General features: G+C 42.7%; 1 protein-coding gene across 5 annotated transcripts in view; it reads right to left on the bottom strand.

Annotated features, from left to right (window-relative positions):
* The window catches only part of GTF2IRD1 (GTF2I repeat domain containing 1), a 178,496-nt gene that overhangs the window by 26,721 nt on the left and 131,921 nt on the right, over positions 1 to 19,854 (bottom strand). For all 5 annotated transcript variants that reach the window (XM_075336355.1, XM_075336356.1, XM_075336358.1 and 2 more), the window contains 3 exons: positions 17,951 to 18,031; positions 9,574 to 9,663; positions 7,657 to 7,719 (listed from right to left, as the gene is read on the bottom strand). In XM_075336355.1, the coding sequence (XP_075192470.1) occupies positions 7,657 to 7,719; positions 9,574 to 9,663; positions 17,951 to 18,031 (234 nt within the window). The remainder of the gene's footprint in view (positions 1 to 7,656; positions 7,720 to 9,573; positions 9,664 to 17,950; positions 18,032 to 19,854) is intronic.

Raw genomic sequence — 19,854 nt, 5'->3', positions numbered from 1 at the left:
ATGGGGGCATAGAGATCTGGTAAGGGGGCTGGTGGCATATAGATCTGGTGAGGGGGGCTGGGGGCATACAGATCTGGTGAGGGGGGGCAAACAGTTCTGGTGGGGGGGGGGCTGGAGGCATACAGTTCTGGTGAGATGGGCTGGTGGCATACAGATCTGGTGGGGGGGGGCTGGAGGCATACAGATCTAGTGGGGAAGGCTGGAAGCATACAGTTCTGGTGAGGGGGCATAGAGTTCTGGAGAGGGGGCTGGGGGCATACAGATCTGGTGGGGGGGATTGGGGGCATATGGATCTGGTGGGGGGGCTGGGGCATACAGATCTGGTGGGGGGGCTTGGGGCATACAGTTCTGGTGGGGGGGCTGGGGGCATACAGGTCTGGTGGTGGGGGGGATGATGTTTAGTAATGTCCCCTTCAGTAATGAGCCCATTGTTTAATAATGTGCTCCTGCTGGTTCCCTTCTGTCCCCCCTATTATGCCGTTGTTTACACACAATAAAGATATTCTCACCTCTCCTCCGTGCCCGCGGTGCCTCCAGCTGCACACAGACCTTTCCGTGATAGTGTCCAGTGTACGGCACGGCCGCTGCAGGAAGTTGTCATGCCTTTACTGCAGTTGAATGCTTTATGGCGCCACAAAGCATTCAACTTCAGTAAAGCGTGACAGCAGCAGCGGCGGGGGCCCTGGACATGTGAGTATTCAGCAGTGTGTGTATGTGTGTGAAGACATATGTGTGTGTCTGTGTTCAGTGTATACACGCATGTGCACTATGTGTGTATATGATCAGTGTATCCATGTGTGTCTGCTATGTGTGTATATGTTCTAACGTGTGTGTGTGCGTGCGTGCAGTGAAGACCTGGAAGCCGGAGCATCGTTCAAACTGCGGCTGCGCAACTGACAATGCCGCGATGCATGCCAGAATAGGTGGACAGACGTAACTGGAGATTATGTATGTAGATAAATTCTTGTGATACAACCCATCTGGTGAACTTGTGCCCCTCAATTTGCACCTGAGGGCAGATAATTTTGCTGGGGAAAGCTACTATCAGCAAGCAATTTAACCTGCTGTAAGAAATGGGAGCTGCTTCTATGCAGTATCTCTACATTTTGGATCACAGTGGAATCCCAGATGTGGGGAGCATCTTCCATGACAGGTCTAGGCAAAGTGCAGCCAGCGGGCCACATCCGGATCTCTGACCGAGACAGCCGAAGGGCTGAAATCAGTGGCCTGCGAGCCGCACCATATCCTCCCCCGCTGCCTGGATGCTACAGCTCACTGTCTGATGTAATTTCTATCTGCATCCACAGGATGCAGACAGCGGTGAAGACATTGTTGGAGGAGAGGCAGCTGGCTCCGTCTTCCATTAATCAGCATGAGGCACAGCAGACGCAATGACGTCACATCATCGCGTGTGCTGTGCTGAGCATCAGTGGACTAGAGAGCTGAGGGGAACGGCGGTGGAACGGGAACAAGGTGAGTATGTGGTAGTTTGTTTTTTGTTGGGGGGCATGCATGTAGGAGGCTGTAGGGGCTCATTAAATATATTGTAGGCTATGTGGGGGTTCATATAGTGTATAGGAGGCTATTTTGGGGCTCATGCTGTATTTCAGAGGCTATTTGGGAGCTCAAAATGTATATAGGAGGTTATGTGGGGCTCATAATGTATATAAGAGGCTATGTGGGGGCTCATAATGTATATAGGAGGCTTTGTGGGGGCTAATAATGTATATAGGAGACTGTGTTGTGGCTCAGAAATGTATATGGGGTTATGCGGGGGCTTAGAAATACATATAGGAGGCTACGTGGGGCTCATACTGTATATATAGGGGATATATTAGGGCTCATAATGTATATATGAGGGTAAATGGGGCTCATAAAGTATATAGGAGGCTGTGTGAGGGTTCATACTGCATATATGAGGCTTAGTTGGGCTCAAAATGTATTTAGGGTGCTATAAGGGGTTCATATAGTGTATAGGAGGCTATGTGGGGGTCTCATGCTGTATATAGGAGACTATATGGGGATTATAATGCATATAGGAGACTATGTGGGGCTCATAATGTATGTAGCAGGCTATGTAAAGGCTCATACTGTATATATGAGGCTAAGTGTGGTTCATAATATATATAGGATGCTATATAGGGCTTATAATGTATATAGAAGTCTATGTGGGGGTCAAAAATGTATATAGGAAGAGCTCAAAATGTATATAGGAGTCTATGTGGGTCTCATGCTGTGTTTAGGAGACTTCGGGGACTCATACTGTGTATAGGGGGCTATATGGGGACTCACTGTGAATATAAAGGGGGTATGTGGAGGATCACATTGTATATAGAGGGGCTATATGGGGGTTCACATTGTATATAGAGGGGCTATGTGGGGGCTCACATTGTACACAGAGGGGCTATGTGGGGGCTCATATTGTATATAGAGAGGATATGTTGGGGGCTCAAAATCTATAAAAATAAGCTATAAGGGGCCTCATCCTGTACGTAGGGAGGTCATACTGTTTATATGGGGGCTCTACGTGTGGGCACATACTGTATATAGAAGGTTATGCGAAGTCTCTTACTGTATGTAGGGGACAGTGTGGGGGCTCAAATTGCATATAGGGGGGCTCATCCTGTATGTAGGGAGCTATGTGGGGGCTCATACTGTATATAGGAAGCCATGTGGAGGCTCACACTGTATATAGATGGGCTATGTGGGGGCTCATACTGTATATAGAGAGGCTATGTAGGGGGTTCATATTGTATATAGGGGCTATATGGGGCTTCATCCTGTATACGGGGAGCTATGTGGGGGGGTTCATAATGTATACATGGGGGCTGTATGTGGGCCCATAATGTGTATAGAAGGTTATGTGGAGGTTCATACTGTATACAGGGGGCTGTGTTGAATCATACTGTATATAGGGAGTACTGTGTTTGTGCTGTATATAGGGGGATGTCAGCATACTTATTTTTGCTCAATATTAAATGATAACATTAATATTAATATGAAATAGTTATAATTAATATGTTAGTATTAATACTGAGCATAATTAATTTCAGCCCATAGGTTTGGCCACCCACACAGTAATGCTCTCTCATTTGGCCCCTCGGGAAAATTACTAGGGCATTTTGACATGGAATGTCTTCATCTTACAGCCATTTAATAGAAACTGGTAGACTGTCAAATATCTAACCTTCATTAATGTAATTATAAACTGCACATGACACAACATAAACAAATAAAAAAAAATTGTCACTGCTATTTTTCATTCATTGGCAATTGTTTGCCAAATTAATGGGCAGGGAAATATAGTCAGCCATAAGAAGTGCAAGGTGGCCAGATTTATATTCCGTTTACATATAGTAATTATGATGACATTGAGTAAGTACTGTACATAACAATAACTGCCTAGTGGACATGCATAAAACAATCAATAACAAATAATTTTTATGGTTTAGTATGCAAGACGAATGTCCCAGTTTAAAAATACAGTAACCATTTCCATTTATTGAATTGTAAAATGTAAATGATCTCTCTCTAACATGCCGTATGACTAAATCAATTAAATATGGAAACAAAATCTTTAGTTACCGGTATATTTATTTTATAGTTGTAACAAGTCTGGTAGTCCGCTATCATTAAAAGAAAAATTGTAAAGTGTATGTGGAATTAGAGGCAGATTCTGTTCTCACAGGTAATGTAGCAATGTTTAATGAACAGTATTGATGTGGGGTAAGATTTGGGGGATGGATGTGGCACAATATGGGGAAATGGAGACATTTAAAGAGACAATAAGAGAAGCAAGTAGGATTTTTATGCGCAAACAGTATGAGTGGCGGATGGGTGCAGACAAAGTATGGGGAGCAGTATGGGGAAGATTTGAGGACAGTATGGGAGTGAGGGGGGAATAAATGTGAATACAGTATGAGGAGTGGCGGACACAGTATCCAAAGCGAAGGGGGAAATGTATGCGTACACAGTATGAGGAGCAAAGGGGGAATGCAAGCAGACACAGTATGGAAAGCAAAGGGGGGAATGTGTGCAGACACAGTATGAGGAGTGAGGGGGATGAGTGCAGAGGTAGTGAGGAGACCGTATGGGGTGAGAAAAATGTAAGTGGGCATAGAATAGAGACTGCGTAGTGTGCGGTGGGGGTGGTATGCAAAGGGGGACAGCATGGGGGGATATTGTTTGGCCACAGCAAGGAGGGGACAGTATGTTGAGGAGGGGGAGTGTCATGATGGGCACAGTATAAACACTGGGTAAAATAGTGGAACAAAGTGTAGAGAATAGTGTGAAGAGGGTTCTAGAATTGAAAGGAGAGGGCAGATTGGAGGGCATGTACCATTAGAGGGACAGTGTGTGCATCATATCTTGTGCACAGAACACAATGAAGAGTAATTATTTATTCAGGGGCACAGTAGAGGGCCGTTATTTTTATTCAGGAGGATTCTAATCATTCTACTATTTTTAAGGGTATCATGTCAGGATGTGCTGCAGAAGACCGAAGAAGAAAAAAGTCTGCAGAGAACAGCTGTGGCCATGAAAAGTCATTATAAGTCATTATGGTGTTTGGACAAGATGAAGAAAAGAAAGAGAGAACTGCAATCAGAGACTAGTAGTAATAAAACTCGGCACTCGATGAGATGAAATTATAGGAGATTTTACTGAACGTGACAGTCCAAAATTGACAATATGACATTTTGATCTATTGACCTTCATCAGATAAATGTATGTAAGTTGTAAGTTAAAGTAAGCATATATGTTCATGGAGAACTTTATAGAGACATCACGGACTATGATGGCTTGAGGGGTTAGCAAGGGTAGGCAGCACTGGAGCAATGTGATCATGTCAGGTTATGATAATGAATTTCTCTACTGCTGGTGGTTCTTATGATGTATTTCTGCATTGCTGGTAGTTCTGATGATGTATTTCTGTACTGCTGGTGGTTCTGATGAATTTCTGTACTGCTGGTGGCTCTGATAATGAATTTCTGTATTGCTAGTGGTTCTGATAATTAATTTCTGTACTGCTGGTAGTTCTGATTATGTATTTCTGTACTGCTGATGGTTCTGGTGATGTATTTCTGTATTGCTGGTGGTTCTGATGATGTATTTCTGTACTGCTGGTGGTTCTGATGATGTATTTCTGTACTGCTGCTGGTTCCGATTATGCATTTTTGTACTGCTGGTGGTTATGGTGATGTATTTCTGTACTGATAAGGCTTCTAGTTTTGTATTTCTGTACGTCTGGTGGTTCTGGAGATGTATTCCTGTGCTGTTATTAGTTCTGATCCTGTACAAATTTAACAATTCATAACTTGTAAGTTTATGTGATACACGATTATGTTAATTAATTAAGTATTGTGTAAAGGGGTTGTCCAAATTTGTGATCAAAGTTTTCAGTCACTCTTTGTGTCACTCTATGTAACTGCATACTTCTTAATTCTCACAGTGAGACTGCACACTATCAGGATTCACTGGTGCTAGCAGTGAGAGTGGAAGGTCACGAAACTGCAGGTATGCTTTTGCATACATGCGGTCATGTGCTGTCTACATAACCACTACCTCACTCAATGAAAATTGAGTGAGGCCGGACACAACCAGTCGGAATGTGGCCAGAAGTATAAAAAATCGCCTACTTTTGCTCACATGATCATCCACTCTTGCCACTAGCAAGGAAGAATCTTAAAAGTGCGCAGTGCATGCACTGTGAGAATTTAAAAACTTGCAGTCCCCAGATTGACTGCAGACTTTCATGTCAAACCTGGACAAGCCCTTTAATTATAAAATTAACATATCAAAAAAGGAGAAAAAGGAGATAAGGCACGGGTAATATGCAAAATATAAGTTTTTTATTAAGACAATACAACATGGTATAAAAACACATACAAAAAGGATTGGGTCAGGGGGGCGTGGGTAAGGACTGTCAATCCTTATGTGAAATGTGGGGTAAGAGAAATGCCATACAGAACCAGGCCAGGTTGTATTAACAGGTACAGCGGCTCAATCTATGGGGGCGCACATGAGAAGACCTTGTGCATGGGAAAATGCATATGTGCCTATACAGGCATGTAATTAAACATGTGTCCCCCAAAGAACATAGTAAAAACAGGTAGCAAGGTGAATACAAAAACACCAGTCTCTCCAGTGGCAATGAGGCAGTGCTAGGGTTAATGAAAATAAAGCCACAGGGCAGAGAATGTGCATTAAAGTAGTGAGCACCCTGTACCTGTATATAAAGGAGCCGCTGTATTACCTGGTGGTGAGGAGGGCTGGCTCTGGAGGCAAGAAGTGAACCTCCAACAGCCGTTTCGCAGACGCTTTTTCTATAGGAAGTAGCCTGTGTGCACTGCGATCCGGTCTATAAAGGGAATGCAAAGGTGCTGACATAAGGATTGACAGTCCTTACCCACGCCCCCCTGACCCAATCCTTTTTGTATGTGTTTTTATACCATGTTGTATTGTCTTAATAAAAAACTTATATTTTGCATATTACCCGTGCCTTATCTCCTTTTTCTCCTTTTTTGATATGTCTACCGGAGTCGGCACCACTCCCGAGGGATACCATTTTGCTATCCACTCGGAGCATTAACCATGGCCAAATTTATGTTTATAATTATAAAATTAAGCAGTATAGCATCCCCAATCCTAACCATATGCAATATGCTCAATGTCAGGACTCATCTTTACTTGCTGGTACCAGCGGGCATTACATGGCCACTCAACTATGACATTTTCATAGTTCTTGTCATGTGACATCTAGCTTTTCTTCCTGCTTCTTTCAGTGTTTCACTGAACATTGGGAAAATTATGATGAGCAACTCGTCGGCACGTGACTGTAAGTGTGCAATTCGCATATGAATAGCGACTACTCAAACCGCTTGGGGAGGGGGATCACCAAAGTGAATTCTTGCCCCAGTTGCCAGAAAGCCTAGATACACCTCTGATGTACAAATTTACAAAAATGTTATGTGCTTCAATCATTGCGATTGGATGCTCTGAATTAAATGATTTAGTCAGGGACGTGGACGTTCCTAAACGTTCTTCAGATTTTTTAGGCTCTAGACTAAAGAAAAAGAACATACTTGGTCCTGGTACCTGTTTTTCATGGTACAGAAGCAGAGAAAAGGATTCCATATGTGATGGTTAAAAATAGAAGTTTTTTTTGTTTTTGTTTTTTAAATCAGAGCAAAAGAAAACATACGAATCAGTGATTGGATTTGCAAAAAAATTCATAACCCCAAATTTTGCATACCTGTGTACCGTAATTGTTTATTTTCATTTAAATGTAAGGTCTAGGGTAAATGTTAGGACTACATTTAGATCTAGGGTAACAATATAATTATCTAAAAAAACACATACATTTTTATAAAAAATGTAGAAAAAATACAATAATGTATAATTTTTATTTTAATAATTCATGTAAGATTTTAGAAAAAAAGCTGAAGAACCCCCCAGAAAAAAAATAGGTGGGTAAAGGGCAAACTATAAGAACATTGATATCTCCTTAAACTAAAATATATGTTCTTGGTTCATAGGTTAGGAGGCATCAAATCAGAAATAACATCCCCAGATGTAATTCAGAAGGAACATCTGTCTGGTAACATATTTGTTCTAACATTTAGTTGGGTCAAAAGGTTCAAAATTGACAATAGTTACCATCAATGTGTTTCTCTCCCACCCTGTGAAATCTTGAGCTGCCAGTTATTCCTTTTTCAGAAACTACAAAACAGGTAGAAATTATTGGACCAATGCTTGAACTCAGTATATTCTTATGATTGGTGTATATGTATACACGTGAAGAATACAGAAATATATATGTACAATTACACTCATACTGATATATTATTATTATTATTATTATTATTATTATTTGCTATAAAAGAAGCAACTTACTGTATCTTCTGGACAAAATACCAGACCCCAGTACCCAGTACAATTATTGTATGTATTGCGTTTGTGAACATCAAATGACACCACTTATGAGCATCTAAAGCCCCCAAACACATTAGATTAATGTCACATACACCTGCTGATATCGACAGGTTCGGCAAACACTCTAATCCAACAGATTGTCAGAGAAGATTTCGGACTCCCAAATGCTTTGTTCTGCCAGTAAAAAGACACCGGCAGAAATATCTTTTGGCAGTTTTGCCATAGAGAACATTGGCGTGCTCGGGCAAACCTTGGCGCTCCTACGTGTGAGACGTGAGAGAGACAGCTGAAATGGCTGTCAGCTGAACAATCGGCAGAACCATCATTTGGTCAACAGCCATCTTTTGTCTTGCATTACAGCTGAATAAGACCACCTTGACAATGTATACTGTCTTAAACTGACCATACACACTAGATCGCTATTGGCCGAGCGATGCTTCAGCTGATTATCTGACTGAGAGCCATCTCAGCCGACTTTTCCATATAGAAGAGTGTTATGCGGGCGTCACACGGTATGATATATCGGGCAACATGTCGTCGGGGTCACGTCGATAGTGACGCACATCCGGCATCGTCTGATATATCGTAGCGTGTGACAGCTACGTGCGACGGTGAACGAGCAGAAATACTCACCTTCTCGTTCATCGTTGACACGTCGCTCAGTTTCAAAAAATCGTTCCTTCTTCTGCGCGACGGTTGTTCGTCACTCCCATGGCAGCACACGTCACTCCGTGTGACACCCCGGGAGCAACGAACACAGCTTACCTGTGTCCCGCCGGCAATGCGGAAGGAAGGAGGTGGGCGGGATGTTTACGGTCCCGCTCATCTCCGCCCCTCCGCTTCTATTGGCCGGCTGCCGTGTGATGTCACTGTGACGCCGAACGTCCCTCCCCCTTCAGGAAGAGGATGTTCGCCGCCCACAGCGACGTCGCCCGGGAGGCAAGTGCGTGTGACGGGGGGTTAACGACTTTGTGCGCCACGGGCAGCTAATTGCCAGTGACGCACAAACGACGGGGGGCGGGTACGATCGCTCGTGCAATCGCACAATAGATCGTCTCATGTGAAGCCCGCATTAGTCCAACCAAGCAATCTGGTGTTCTATATGAGAAAGTCACTGGCTGACATGTTCATTGGCGGCTTGTAAACATGATCCAGTCAGAAATCGGACATACACAATTGACATCTTTCCTGATCATCAGTCACTTCTGCCCCCACACACATTGGACCATCAAACGCGTAAATATCTGCTGGTTTCCAACATTAATATAATAATCTAATGTGTATGGGAGCCTTTACTGGCAAAGTTTCACATGGAATGTTGTCTTTGCTTATTCTTTTAAGGATAAATGGTATGGGAGACCCATTAATCAAAGATTAAGGTACCAGGCGCTGGTCTCCTACTAACCCAAAATATATTTAACCTATCGAGAGACCATTAATATTAATGCCCAAGAGAATCCATATAAATGACAAATAACAAGTGTAAAGCAATGCTGAATACAAAATCTCACTTTTTACAAAAGGTGCTATGACTGAAATCAGGGGAGCAAAGAACATTAATAGACCTGTTCTTCACAGATTCTATGAGGCTATGAGCCAGAGTATGCCCACAATATACTGTACATCCACAGCGAATATTACCTTTTCCTGTGTCTAGCACATAAGTAGAATTTTCTGCATTCATTGGACTCGTCAGACAATCAGGCAATTCAGTGGAATTATATGAGTTTTCTAGAAAAGCAAAGATTAGGTATTAGAGATGGTCAAAACAAACAGTTCTAAATAGACATGATGGTCACTGATCACTATATACAGTCACCACAGGGGGCATCCCTGCATCACTATAGTAGATGTAAATAAGAGAAAAGGATCTTAAACTAATATGCAGAATGTAATCAGTTGACAAAGTAATAATCATAAAAGAAATATAAAATAATATATTTATTTTAGCGCTTGGTCACACCACCATATTTTCAGCCTGACTGTGAGCCAATAAAACATTGGATCGCACTTTAACCAATATTATTCAGTAGGGCCTTGCACAAGTCCGACTTTTTCCTTGGACCGATGAAAAAAATCTCAGCATCTCCGAATTGGATCTAATAATCGGTTCGCACTTGGCCATGTAATTTTTTTTCTCCAGTTCATCCTCTTCTGAGAAAATTGGATCATATTCCTATACTTTGATCAAACTCTGATCAAGTGTAAACTGCATAATCGACCCTATATATGCTGGTGTTACACTACTATCCTTTGTTTGATAAACCCGAAAATAAAGAACTTGTAATACAAATCAACTGTGCATATTTGATATGGTAAATTAGTAAGCTAATGGTCCATTTAGAAGGGTTGATTTTTGTCCGTTAATAGCGCTTGAACAACAATATATATGTTGGGCACTCGTTTACTGGCCTTGTTATGCAGGCCGACAAATAACAGGAGGACACAAAATGATAGTTAATACAATCATTTTCTCATTTTAGAGCATCATGTTTATTGAAGCTGATCCCCTGTTTACCCTGGGTGATGCACTGCCCATAGTGATGATTTTTATTTTGGCATAAATTATCACAAACAAGCGTTTTCATTTAGTGATAACCAGCATGTCGACCTGGGGCAGAAATTGGGAATAAGAGTTCTTACAAACACTGGTTCGCCAATTAGTAGCTGGCTTAATGCACCTTTACAGCTACCAAAGAGGTCCATGAAGCACAAAAAGCAGTTTTAGGTACAGACTAAGTAGATTTATACATGTAAAATACCAAGGTGACTCTCTTAATAGAATTATCAACTTCTAGTTATATAGTAGCATTTAACCCCCGTTGTAAATTAGGTTTATTAGCAAAATTTACAATTTTAATTCAAAATAAAATGCCACTTTTACTGTCTACTACAGTTCAGAATTATTCAACTCCTGAATAATAAGCATCTTTAGTACTATGACTAGTATGACTTTCATAACCAGACACCAGCTTCTGGCAGCGTTACTAAAGAATCCTAGCCCATTACTTATGAGCAGTAGTTTCCACTTCACTAATATTTTTGGGTTGTCTAGAGAGAAAAGATAAATGCCTTGGACAAAAAAACTAGAAAAAGAATACAAAAAAAGATAGGATTCTGATCTATAAAGCAATGAAAGAAACCTGGATCTTTTCAGGTATGTCTGGAGGAGGAAGAAAACTGCCTGCTGTAAAGAAGCTGAAGCTTGGGCACCATTGAACCTTCCAACAGGACAAAGATCTCAAGCATTCCCCAAAGTCCGCCAAGGCTTGGTTAATGTAACATCTGTGCCGGTTTCTGTTTTCGCTGCTAGGAGGCGCCACGCCTTTGTTGTGAGTGATTCTTGAAAGCATTAATCCTATTTTATTAATGGCCCTTGTGGCTCTGGCCAGTCCAGAAGCTTTGTGGTTAATACTGTTGGTTTGGGTTTCTTCCTGCTGTCAGCACTGGGTATGGCTGTTTACTATATAAACCCTTGGGAGCCAGTTCCCACTGCCAGTCAAGGTTTATTTTTTTCTGGCTTTACCTTGTTCTGTGTATCTGGTGTTGCATTCTTATGTATTCTGTTCCCAAACCTCGGATAGTTTACTGACATTTCTCCTGCCTGAATATTTTTATCTCCCGTACCTCCTGGATCTTTCCCGGTTACTTCCTTCTTGCCATCTTCCGCCACTGAATCAGCACCATAAGTTGATAAACTTTGGATCTTTTGTAAAACACTGTTCTAATGGCATGGTGTACCCCTTACAAAAAAAACCCTTCAAATGTTGATCAATGTAGATTACATTATTTCTAAAAAAAAATCGATTGATCATACATTGTTCTCTAATTTTGATCTCCAGTGTTGATGGAAATCCCAATGTAAGTGCTAAGCATAGAGCATAGTATAAATGTGAACTAATCCTAAATGTTCTGCACCCCTAATTGCCACCAAATAGCATTCAATTCCACCCACAAAAAAAGTCCCCACTCAGGTCTGTCATCTGTTAAAGGAAATATTGGGGGCTTCCACATTACTAGTAGCACAAAAACTTTGGAAAACGTTATGACTCCCCCCCAAGAAGAAAGGACTGAGCACCACAATGTGTCTAAACCACAATTAAAGTCCATGTTTGGTAGTGGTAGTGTGGTGTGAGAAGTATGTCTCTAGAAGCACGAGCTGAGCACAAAGGAGCTTATTTGCAATTTTTAATGCTGCAACATTCACTGTGTTTGACTTCAAGGGTGTTTTCCAAAGACTAAATCATCATTACACCTGTAAATGAACTCTCAAGAGACTCAACTTCCAAAATTTGGTCCATTGAAGGGGTTTCTGCTGTTCTGGCATTTAGGGGCTTTGCAACTGGAGTCCGCAAACTATTCTAGGAAAATCTGAGCTCCAAAAATGAAATGGTGCTCCTTTCTTCCTGAGTCCTGCCGTGTTGCCAAATAGTACTGTACAGTAACATATGGGGTATTGTCCCGTTTTTGGAGAAATTGTGTCTCACATTCTGAGAACTTTTTTACCTATTCCTCTTGTGAAAATTGGAAATCTGGTGATTTTTGGGGGATTTCTGCTGTTTTGACAACTCATGAGACTCTGTGATCCTCCAATACGTCTCTCCTTCCCTTCTAAGGTTTGCAATGTGCATAAAAAGTGGTTTTCGACCACAAATGGTTCATTTTCTATTGTTAAGGGCTCATTCACATGACCGTTCCATCTGTCTTGGTCAGTTCCTGTTTTTTTGCGGACCCACGGACAGAACCATCTTTTCAATCTCTTTTGTGTAGGATCGGATGGCACTCGGAAGCACTTCCGTGTGCATCCAATCCTACAAAAAAACACATCGGATACCGTATGTCCGTTCCATTATTATGGAACATGTCCTATTCTATTCCATAATAACGGACCGTGACTCAATACAAGTCAATGCGCCCGCAAAATCCACGGAAGCCGCACGGAAGCACTTCCGTGTGACCTCTGTCGGGTGCCTATGCAGTCTGTGTCCTGCTCCCACACCAGCCCCGCAGCTGCTCGCTCTGCAGTGTCAGCATATGCCCACACTGCAATGTCAGCATTTGCCCGCACTGCAGTGTCAACATATGCCCGCACTGCAGTGTGTCAGCATATGCCGGCACTGCAATGTCAGCATATGCCGGCACTGCAGTGTGCGAGTAGCCACGGGGGAAGATAAGCGTTGCTGTCAGGAGGTTAGTAAAGTTTATTACCTGCTGTGATGAACTCCTGCCCTCCTGAAGTCACCGCTCGTCACTGACAGCGACATTCTCACATCTCCTCTCGTGGCTGGCCTGAGACTGTGACTAGCGGTGACGTCACAGGCTGCTCGCGAGAGCTGATCTGAGAACGCGGCGGGCATAGACCTCATGATGTTAGCTCAGGTCAGTGCACTCCTCTCCCAGTCAATGGGGAACATTCTGTTCTTCATTGACTGGGACAGTGAGTATGGATCGTCCTGGGACCCTCTTATCTGATTACGCCGGACCCTTATTGGATTACGGATTTGTTTTTTCTTTTCAATAAATTGGTGAAAGAGGGAATGTGTTGGGGAGTTTTTTTCAAATAAAAATTTGTTTGTCGTCTATTTTTTTTTTAATTACTGACTGGGTTACTGATGTTGGGTATCTGATAGATGCCGTGACATCAGTAACCCCAGGGCTTGATGCCAGGTGACATTACACATCTGGTATCAACCCCATATATTACCCCATTTGCCACCGCACCAGGGCATCGGGATGAGCTGGGGAAAAGAACCAGGATAGGCACATCTCATGGATGCGCCACTTCTGAGGCGGCTGTGGCCTGCTATTCTTAGGCTGGAGAGGGTCCAAGAACGGCGGACCTCCCTAGTTTTAGAATACCAGACCACAGCTGTCCACTTTACCTCAGCTGGTAATCCAATTTGGGGGGGACCCCACGTTTTTTGTTTTAAATTATTTATTTAATTTAAAATAACAGCGTCGGGTGCGCTCTGTTATGGATTACCAGCCAAGGTGAAGCTGCCAGCTGTGGTCTGCAGGCTGCAGCCGTCTGCTTTACCCGAGCTGGCTACAAAAATTAGGGGGACCCCACGTCGTTTTTTTAAATTATTTATTTCTTTTTTTGGCTAAATACAAGGCTAAGCACCCTTTAGTGCCACATGAAAGGCACTAAAGGGTGCAAGATTATGAAATGCTGGGGAGTGGGACATTATATGTCCTTCTCATCTATTATCTATCTATCCCTCTAGCTATCCCTCTATTCATTCATTCATCCCTCTATTTATCCCTCTATCTCTCTGTCTCTCTATCTATCTATCTATATCTAGCTATCCATCTATTTAACTATCTAGCTGCTTCCGTGTTTTGCGGTCCGCAAAAAAAACAGAAGGCACACGGATGACACACGGCCTGTATACGGAACGGAAGTCACACGGATGCCACATGGATGCATCCGTGAAAAAAATGGAACGTGTTTTGTGGACCGCAAAAACGGAACGGTCATGTGAATGAGCCCTAACCTTATGAAAATGAAAGATTTGGGGTTAAAGCAACATTTTTGTTGTATTTTTTCATTTTCACCACTCAACATTTTAAAATTCTGTGAAGCATGGAGGTTCAAGGTGCTCGTCATAACTCTAAATAAATTCCTTGAGGGGAGTAGTTTCCAAAATGGAGTCACTTGTGGGGGTTTTCTACTGTTTAGGCACATCTGGGGCTCTCCAAATGCGACATGGCATCTACTAATGTTTTAAGCTGGTTTTGCTCTCTAAACTTTTGTCTCGTTACTATTGTGAAAATGCAAAATTTGGAGCTAAAGTAACAGTTTTGTGGAAAAAAGTTAAATCTTCATTGGTTTTGAGCACTGTGAGGGGGTGCAGTTTTTAGAATGGGTATTTGGGTATTTTCTGTCACCTAGGCTGCTCAAAGTCACTTCCAATGTGATGCGGTCACTAAAAAAATCATTTTGTAAATTTTGTTGGAAAAATTAGAAATTGCTGATAAACTTTGAACCCTTCTAACTCTCCAAAAAATTATGTTTCAAAAACTGTGCTGATTTAAAGTAGACATGTGGGAATTGTTATTTATTATTTATTTTGAGCGACATAACTCAAAGATTTTGGGGAATAAATGGGGCTTTACACGCTGTGATAGCACCCGCCCGTCATTCGTGCGATATGTGGTGATCGCTGCCGTAGCGAACAATATCGCTACGGCAGCGTCACAAGCACATACCCTTTCAGCGACGTCGCTGTCGAACAATCCCTCCTTCAATGGGGAGGTGCGTTTGGCGCCACAGCGACTTCACAAAACAGCCGCCTAATAGAAGAGGAGGGGAGGAGATGAGCGGCCGGATCATGCCGCCCACCTCCTTCCTTCCTCCTTTCCAATGAACGCAGGTAGGATGATGTTCGTCGTGTCACACACAGCGATGTGTGGTGCCGCAGGAACGATGAACAACCAGCGGCATGCACCACCAACTATATTATGAAAAGGAGCGACGTGTCAACGATCAACGATTTTTGCCGTTTTTGCGATCATTGAATGTCACTCCTAGCTGTCACACGCTGTGCGATGTCGCTAACGATGCCGGATGTGCATCACAAACACCGTGACCCCGACGATATATCGTTAGCGATGTCGCAGCGTGTAAAGGGGGCTTAAGAATTCAAAGTTTGAAAATTGCAAAATTTTCAATATTTTTGTCAAATTACCGATAATTTCACAAATAAACGCAAAAAGAATTGTCCTAAATTTATCACTAACTTGAAGTTCAATATATCGTGAAAAAATAATCTCAGAATCACCAGGATCCGTTGAAGCGTTCCAGAGTTATAACCATAGTTAGAGTTATAACCATAGTCAAGTAACACTGGGCAGAAGAGAAAAAAATTGGCCTTGTCATAACGGCGAAAATAGACTAGGCGATGAAGGGGTTGAAGGGTGAGGGTCAGGGCGACCCCTGAGCTTTGGGAAACGGAATAGCTTGCACCAAGCTTGTTGGTAGTAGCCTTTTTGGTGCTGCCAAGTGACTAAGAACAGTGCCATTGCGATAGTTAAGGAAGAAGTCCTGGTGGAGTCTGTAATGGCTGTCAGAGTCATCTGAGTTGAACACCATTGAAAATCCTTGATGGGATGTGAAGAAGGCAGGTGCAACATGTAAACCCAAGAATATTAGTGACAAGAGGCCAGTGCCCATAAGGAAAGGGCTAAGAGTCCTTAGAAACACTGCCAGAACAAGCTGGTGTCTGACTGAGCAGCACGTTTGCATCAGGTTATAACAGCGAAAGGGTGTTCTCCTAAGTACTAAAGATGCTTGTCATAAAAGAGTTAATATAGGATATAGGATAATTCTGATACTACCTTAGTCATTAAAAGTGTGACTGTGTTGAATTTGGAGAAACTACTTGTTATATTAGTTATGTTATTTAAACTGTTTTTGATTTGTTTGTTTAGTGCACACAGCAGAAAATATGTACATTTTGATGATAACCCTATCAATTTGGGTTGAATATTTTCTTTAAAACTATATTAAACACACTACAGCTGCTGCTCAACCTCCTTAGTCAATGACCATTTCTTGACTGATATGAAACATCCTGATATTTTCAATAAAGAAGTCCCGTGGTATATTATGATGTTTTGAAGCAGCTGGGAAAAAGAATTGAAAAATACACATAGCATCCACTGTACAACAAATTTAAAGAAATAAATCCATGTTAATCAGTGGTTGGCACAAGGGAAGGAATTTTCCAAAGAAGGGATGGAACTACTCAAACTGTCATAACTGTAGCTTGGCTCTGATGCGGTTATGTCAGGTGGGAGGGGTCTGTTCTGTGGTGCCTCGTTTCGGGGCTCGCGACGCTTTATTATGGTGTGGAGACCTCCGGAACACCACCAGTAATACTTCCTGCTCTGCAGCGTGCGCAACTGCTTCTTGTGATTTAGCCCTGATCCATCCCGCTTCCCAGTTTACCACTCCCTGACCTCCATCTCCCTTGTTCTGCTTGTCTTCCCTGTCTCCCAGACCCCGGTCCTATTCTGTGTCTTGGTCCTCTACGCCTCCTTTGTACTTACTTGCTCTTCCAACCTCTGACCTCGGTAACGTTTTCCTGACCACGCTCTGCTTCTCCTTTTGGCTTTTGACGTGACCTCTTGGCTCCTGACCCTCATGCTTCCACCTGTTTACAACTTGCTCACTCCCCTGTTCAGATGTGATTTCCTGGTTTGACTTTGGCTTGTCTGACTACTCTTAGGCCGGCTTTGCACACTACAACATCGCAGGTGCGATGTCGATGGGGTCAAATCGAAAGTGACGCACATCTGGCGTCACTTGCGATGTCGTAGTGTGTAAAACCTTTTTGATACGATAAACGAGCGCAAAAGCGTCGTTATTGTATCATCGGTGTAGTCTCCGACATTTCCATAATGCTGGTGCAGTGACAGGTACGATGTTGATCCTCGTTCCTGCGGCAGCACACATCGCTGTGGGTAAAGCCGCAGGAGCGAGGAACATCTCCTACCTGCGTCCTGGCTGCTATGAGAAGGAAGGAGGTGGGCGGGATGTTTACATCCTGCTCATCTCCGCCCCTCCGTTGCTATTGGCCGCCTTCCGTGTGACGTCGCTGTGACGCCACACGGCCCGCCCCCTTAGGAAGGAGGCGGTTCGCCTGCCAGAGCGACGTCGCAGGACAGGTGAGTGCATGTGAAGCTGCCATAGCGATAATGTTTGCTACGGCAGATATCACAAGATATTGCACGTATGACGGGGGCGGAGACTATCACACTCGACATCGCAGCATCGGCATGCGATGTCGTAATGTGCAAAGCCGGCCTTACTGTTGTACTACATACCTATGGTGTGCTTTTTCTGTTGCTGCACTTAGAAGTTCAATCTCCACTAAATCCCTGCACCCCCTAGTGGAAGCTTGACATTCGCCTCCTAGTGGAAGCTTGACACAAACATCTAAAAATGTAAGACAGCATTTGGACAACCATGAGGGTTATAATCAGTAAAGTACTGATCAGCAAGTCAGACTACCTGGAACAGTAATTTGTACTATTTCTTGATCTTCCGGCTCAATCTTGATTTGTTTTAGCCCATTCTGTTCACTTGATGTACCTGTTAAAAATTAGAATATATTTTATAACACTGATTACAGACAGGTCTATGCCAGTGTCTATAATTTCATTAATAATAATATGCAGTACTAAAGCATTTTTTCTAGTGTGTAGAATAATTTGACCTAATATTACCAGTAAATGTGACCGAGAGTCGATGTGGAGTGAAACTAATTATAGTCTAGGATGTTAATATTTCTGTTTATGCTGTTCAAAAGAAAATTAAATAGGCCATACCTACATAGGGGCAGATTTAGGGCATTTCCAAGACCGATTTTTATGTTTTTTTTTCTTTATCACATTAAAATATTAGAATTTTGGTCATTCAAAAACCACTAGATTTCTATTTTTCAAATAAAAACTACATAAGGTCTCCTTTTCACCAACCATTACCCTGAGAAAATTTATTTCACTGCTATCTGATGACACCTTATCACTCTTAGGCGGGCTTTGCACGCTGCAACATCAGTAACAATGTGTTACCGATGCTGCAGCGATAGTCCCGCCCATGTCGCACGTGCGATATCTAGTGAAAGCTGCCGTAGCGATTATTATCGCTACGGCAGCTTCACACACACATACCTGCCGTGCGACGTCCCTCTGGCCGGCGACCCACCTCCTTCCTAAGGGGGCGGGTCGTGTGGCGTCACAGCGACGTCACACGGCAGGCGGCCAATTGAAGTGGAGGGGCGGAGATGAGCAGGATGTAAACATCCCGCCCACCTCCGTCCTTCTCATTGCAGCCGGCGGCAGGTAAGGTGAAGTTCCTCGCTCCTGCGGCTTCATACACAGCGATGTGTGCTGCCGCAGGAGCGAGGAACAACATCGCACCTGTCGCTGCACCGGCATTATGGAAATGTCGGAGGCTGCAGCGATGATACGATAACGACACTTTTGCGCTCGTTCATCGTATCAAAAAGGATTTGCACGTTGCGATATCGACTGCGACGCCGGATGTGCGTCACTTTCGATTTGACCCCATCGACATCGCACGTGCAATGTCGCAACGTGCAAAGCCGCCCTAAGTTGATGTACATTATGCACCTAGAAATGTTCATACTCCAAACTAGCCAGTACTATCCTATGGTACAGGTCCTATTGGAATATATTGCATGCTGTTCTTTTCCATAAGGTTGAGCAACGCAATAAATGTATACAGAGCAATGTATGTTTTATTTCACAATAATAATACAGTATAGTAAAATGTTGCATATATAGGCATATTAATCGTTTCACATACCAGGGAAAATTTGCCAGCTTCTTTGGCAAAACTAAAGCCTAAATGATAATATCAATGGAGTCTTACCTTGACTTTAATGTTTACAAAAGGATTGGTTATTTAACTGCTCCCTGACCAATTTTAAGCCAACAGTATTTCTATGTCTCATGCATAGTATATATGGAAGAATACCATTTGCTTCTCATGTACACTAGAGAATAATTTACTATGATCAATTTGTTTTTATAAGTTTTCAAGCATATACAGAAAAGAAAGTAAAAAATAGCAAAAAGAATAGACAGACCACCCATGGCCAGAACCAAGCGAATCATAACTTGACGTGACAATAACACGGCTGAGAATAATTTATTATGTCGAAGCGGTTGGCCACTATTTTTTTTTTCTCACAGCCTATCTTTAGGATAGGTCATCAATATCTAATAAAATGGGGAGCAAAACCGGGGACTTCCACCAATCCACTGTTATTGAGGTCAGATGGAAATTCTCAAATGCTGCCGGAATATAGCAGCTCTGTCATTTCTATAGTCTATAGTGATAATGCAGCCAGTGTCTGATACATGCTGCTTGTGGATCAGTTAGGTTCT

This window comes from Anomaloglossus baeobatrachus, chromosome 2 (assembly GCF_048569485.1).
Source record: "Anomaloglossus baeobatrachus isolate aAnoBae1 chromosome 2, aAnoBae1.hap1, whole genome shotgun sequence".
In the NCBI taxonomy this organism is placed as follows: Eukaryota; Metazoa; Chordata; class Amphibia; order Anura; family Aromobatidae; genus Anomaloglossus; species Anomaloglossus baeobatrachus.
Note: the sequence above shows the minus strand (reverse complement) of the source record. Positions and strands in the feature narration are given on the sequence as shown.